The sequence below is a fragment of the Octodon degus genome, unplaced genomic scaffold (assembly GCF_000260255.1).
Source record: "Octodon degus isolate 3935 unplaced genomic scaffold, OctDeg1.0 scaffold00194, whole genome shotgun sequence".
In the NCBI taxonomy this organism is placed as follows: Eukaryota; Metazoa; Chordata; class Mammalia; order Rodentia; family Octodontidae; genus Octodon; species Octodon degus.
Genome location: NW_004524770.1, coordinates 279,480 through 284,489, shown reverse-complemented (window position 1 = coordinate 284,489; position 5,010 = coordinate 279,480). Strand labels below are relative to the sequence as shown.

Below are 5,010 nucleotides of genomic sequence, written 5' to 3'. Positions count from 1 at the left end.
GGGGCGGCGGGGAGGCCGCGCGGCTCAGCGGCGGCCCTGGATCCCGGGGCCCATGCACAGTCGCGGCGGGCGGGCGGGTCGTCCTGTGCGCCGTAGCCGGGCGGCGATCTCTGCATTCCAGCTGGGCGCGGCCTGGGCGGAACGCTGCGCGGGAGCGCTGAGGACGGCGGCAGGCACTGCTAGGCCGAGGCCGGGAGTGGAGGGCGGACAGGCGGCGGGGGCGGCGGTAGGGGCGTCGGTGGCCTGGCGGCGGGCGGGTGCCCAGATATAGCGGCTCGGGGCCAATCGGCGACAGGGCGGGCCGGCCCGGCGGGGCGGGGCGGGCTACACCGCGCCGCACTACCCCCTTGGGGGAGGGGGTTCCTTTCTTCTCTTCTTGAGCCGCACCGGATCCCGCCCAGGCCTCCTAGGCACGGGCCCCTCTTGCTCCCCACTGTCTCCAAAGGAGGGACTCCGGAATGGGAAGGGGCCTCTGATCCAGATGGGGGCTGGGAAGTAGTCCTGGTGGGGCCATCAGGCTTTCAGAGCAGAGCTGTTGTCCCACCCACGGCGTCAGACCCCCGCAGTATCTGGAGGAGGCAATAGGGCTCTGGGATGGCCTCGGGAGGAGGAAGACTTATTTTAGCAACAAAATCTTGGGAGGCCACCTTCCCTCGCACCCCACCTCTAGAAAAACGCCTTGCTTTGAGGGATGATATGTCCCCCACATCTTCCATACACAGGCAGAACTCTCAGTGCTGGGTCTTCAACGCCTCTCCCAAGCCCGCCCCTTCAGTTAGAAAGGGTGGGCCTCTCCTTGCCTCAGCCACTCTCAGTCCAGCTCTTCCACAAGAAGGCAATCTGGGGTTGGAGGGCCCTTGGCCTCATGCCTGCTACCTAGGTAGGGCCCTTGAATGTTGCTACTTCACACCTCTGTATCTGGTTCTTTTGCCCATCACAAGCCACTGCGGCAGGAAGAGCAAGGAGGCTGGACAAGTGAAGCCAGAGAAGGCAAGGAGCACCAGTCTTTCCTGGTGGCCCCTCACTTGGTCAACCAGGGGCTGGAAGGGGGGAAGTCTTCAGCCTTTTATTTTTTTCATCCATTGTATTTCATCAGGAAGGAATCTGGGCCCCAGAAGCTGCTGGCTTTCCCCAGAGGCCCCTCTGCCCCCTACTGAGTGTGGTTTTGCTAGGGGAAGGTCACCCACCAGGTGGAGTTAGGACCCCATCCCACATGCACTTATGGCCCAGAAACTGCAGTCAGGGTACCCACTCACGAGCCTGGGGAGTGCCAGTTTGAGGCCACAGGTATCAGTGACCCTAGGTCTGTATGGCCTTTGGTGGCCCTTTATAGGCCACATGTGGTCCCTCCTTAGGAATAGGATGGGTCCCGCAGCAGTCCACTGGCTGTTCCTAAACTGTACCCCTCTCTCCAAAGTTGAGTTCTCTTTGTCTCCACATATCCACCTTACATTCAGGACAGGGTCTTAGCAGGACAGGGCTGGGTTTCCCAGGCTGGTGTCTTAGACCTTGCCAGGTCCATCACTGGCACTAGCAGCTAATACATGCTGCATGGGGCTGGTGGGTTGGAGCATTTGGGATGCTGGGGGAGTCTCCAGCTTTTCTTAGGAGGCTAACAATAGTGGTGAGCACCAAGGTGGATGCACTCACAGGTCTGTGCTGCTGATGCCAGCTCCGTTCAGCCAGCTTTCTGTGTGGTGGGTGGGCTAAGAGCCAGGGGAGTGCTAAAGGGAGTTGGAGCTGTGAAGAAGAGTCCAGATAGAGAGTCAGACTATAGAGCAGCACTTGGCAGTGACTGCTTTTATCCCATAGCTTCATGGGTGAGTGTGGCATAGTGTTGGCCAGGGCAGAAGGTCACTGGGGCTCTGGAGGGAGCCTCTAGGGTCCTTTGCAGCAGCACTCCTACCCACACAAACATGCACACACTACACACTGAGGTGGCTGTGGAGGTCCCTGGTGACTCTAGCTGGTGCCTAGTGCTCTAACCACACTATCTGGGCAGCAGCAGCATTACTCCCCCCTCCCCCCACAGCTCCTCATGCAGCCACCTCCCCTGGCATCAGCCAGTGGCCCTTCCTCTTGGCTGAGCTGTAGGACTCAGGTGTCTGGCTGTTGTCATGTCCTGTGAACTGGTCTGGGCAGAAGCCTACTGGAATCTTCCCTTCCCTCTGCAGGGTCAAGCTACCTTCCCCTGCACTGCCTGGCAGGGGAGAGGAGAACAGCTCCTTCCCCTTGTCCAGATGGGACAACAATGGGGGTTGCTGCAGTCAGTGGGGTGGCCCTGACCCTGGAATCTCAGGGCTGAAGGGACTCCCTAGGGTTGTATAAGGCCTGGTGTAGGTGTGGCCAGCTGTGCTGGGGGAGGGGCATCAGAGTGTCTGCGTGTCTGTGTGTGGTCTGCATGTGTGCCTGTGTCTATGCATCTGCCTGGGTGTGGGGTGAGGTGGACCTAGTGCTGGAGGCTGCCCAGGGCCTTAGGAACTAGGGCAGTTGGATCCTCCCATAAGGAGATGTGGCTAGGGGTTGAGGCTCAGGTCCTGCTCAGGGAAGTGTGGCCATCAGCACCCAAGGGAAGGGGCCCCAAGGCTTTTCTGGCTGCTGAGATCTGTCTAAGTTCATGAGTCTAGGCATATTTCTGTGCCCTTGGAATCCCTTAGCTGGACGTGGCCCAGGCTGGCAGCTGCCCACCCTCAAGAAGTGGAGTAGAGAAGCAGCCTTCCATGTAACTATAGGACTGGCCTGGCTGTTGCTTGGACACTGTCCTCCCTGCTATCTACCTACTCTTCTTCAGCCTGGACTGGACCCCAGCCTCTGGGTGAGGCTTGCAAAGGCTGCTGGGTAGTTCCCCTTGGTGGCTCTGGGTGGGGGCTTGGCTTGGCTCAGTTCCGGGCTAGGGGGGCGGTGGGACCTCCCAGGCGCTGCCTGGGCACAGACCTCCCAGGCTCCCACCAGCCCAGCCCTGGTGGCTGCAGGAGCAGCAAGGCTGGGACCAATTACAGAGTCCTGCAGGGCCTGGACTCTCCCGTTCCCAAAGGGTGGGGCTGGGGAGGAGTGTCTCCATCAGAGGCAGCTCCAGGTGGAGGAGCACTCTGTTGCTGAGACTTAAGCTTCTGAGTGAGCTGCCTCATTCAGACACTACCTTGGCTTCAGGCCTGGCTGGAGGAAGTGAAATGGGGGCCTTCCTTGTCCTCCTGCAGTCAGTGCCTCCAGGAAGAACATCTGACACCTTGGAACTACGGGGCCTTATGTGTCTCACCAGTGACAGAGCTGGTTCAGGTGGGTACTGGCCCTTGCTCAGGACAGTGTGTCCCATGCCATCTTACTCTTAGTTCTCCTGTGCACTGGGCTGCCGATTCTGCCATAGTCCTGCTTTTGAGGAAGGACTGATGGACAGGCACACGTGGTGTGAGGGTGTGAACATGCATTAATGGGTACAGTGCTTTCAGATGTTAAGTTTGGGAATCAGGGCCCACATGCACAATCCACTACAGTCATGTGGACCAAGAGTGCCATGCAGAAATGATGTCTGTCTGGGCACTGGGAATCGGTGTATCTATAAGGTACTTATCTGGAGGAGAGGATGGGATACAGCTGTGCAGAGGCCTGCTGATGGAAATCCTCATGTGTGATGATGGTGAGGGGCTGTTTTAGGTCTGAGGGTGATGTCAAGGGTGTTGTGTGGGTCACATCTACCCTAGGTACTCAAGGGCCAGCAAGACTGGGCAGAGCTTCTCCATGCTGAGGACATAGGATTGTGAGGTGAGGGGCGACCTGTGCCTGTGACTGCAGTGTGACTGAATGATGGCAGACAGGCTGTGCACAATCAGGGGCCCAACCCTGCAGAGGTGTTCCTGGGGCCCAGGTGCTATTTCAAAGGCTATTTCCCAGTTCAGGGTTTTGTGCTATCCATAGGGTATTGGACACTCAGGGTGTTATCACAGGCTGTGCCCACTTTTAGGGCACTGAATGAGAGCTGGGGTGTCAGGAATGCCATGTGAGTCCTGGGGCTATTGCGCAGCCTTTTGGGGGTGTTCTGCTCTTGGTGCTGTATAGCTGTGTGTGCCCTCCAGTGTTGTTGCGCTCTGTGTGGGCCTCCCCAGCAATGCTGCTCCACAGGGGCTCCATGGGAATCAGGCTGGGGATCTGGGTTACTCTGGATTTCCATGGCAACAGCAGGGTGGGGCCAGGAAACAGCAGTTCAGGAAGGAAGCCTAGCTTCAACGCCTGAGGAGCTGAGGGCCAGCCCTGGCTGAGCAGGCGCCATTCTGTCCAGTCACCCCAGCTGCTTGGCCCCTGGTCCTGCCCAAGTTCCGCTGGCCCCAACCCTGTCTCTGCCCTCTGCCTCCAGATGACCAACCATTGTAAGGCATCACAGTCTTTAGTTCTTAGTGTACAGGGCCTGTGACTGTGGGTGTCTCTGGTCCTGTACTCGTGTGTGCCCCAGTCTTCTTTGTGGCTCTGTGCAAGTATCAGTAGGCTGTCTGTGTGCTTGCACTGTGGGCCTTATGTTGGACACTTTGTTCCTCTGGGCCCCTGGGGGGCAGTGCCTGTCCTGGCTACACTGCCCTGGGCTGGCCTCTCCCTCCCTTTCAGACTGGGAAACAAGGAGAGAAGGAGGGCAGGACAAGAGAGAAAGAACACCAGGCCAGGTGGCCAGTAGCCCACCTGCCAGCTTGGAACTCAGGATGAAAAGCCTCAATCTGTCCTGACTTTGGTGATGAGTGGCTCTGGTCAGAAACTTTCTGGGACTGTTGGCAGGGTGAGGGATCATCCACCCTCTTTGCTCAAACAGGAAGTATCCATTCATCCATCCACCCATCCATCCATGCACCCATCCATCCACCCACCCATCCATCCACCCATCCATCCACCCACAAATCCACCCACCCACCCACCCACCCATCCATCCATCCATCCATCCATCCATCCACCCATCCACCCATCCACCCATCTACCCACCCACCCATCCATTCATCCACCTACCCACCCATCCATCCACCCACCCATCCA

General features: G+C 58.5%; 1 protein-coding gene across 1 annotated transcript in view; it reads right to left on the bottom strand.

Moving 5' to 3' along the window:
* The window catches only part of Sox18 (SRY-box 18), a 1,899-nt gene extending 1,693 nt beyond the window's left edge, over positions 1-206 (bottom strand). Inside the window, exon 1 of the mRNA XM_023704249.1 lies at positions 1-206. This exon is cut by the window's left edge and continues 305 nt beyond it. Coding sequence (XP_023560017.1) covers positions 1-116 — 116 coding nt within the window. The 5' untranslated portion in view covers positions 117-206.
* Positions 207-5,010: the final 4,804 nt, after the last annotated feature.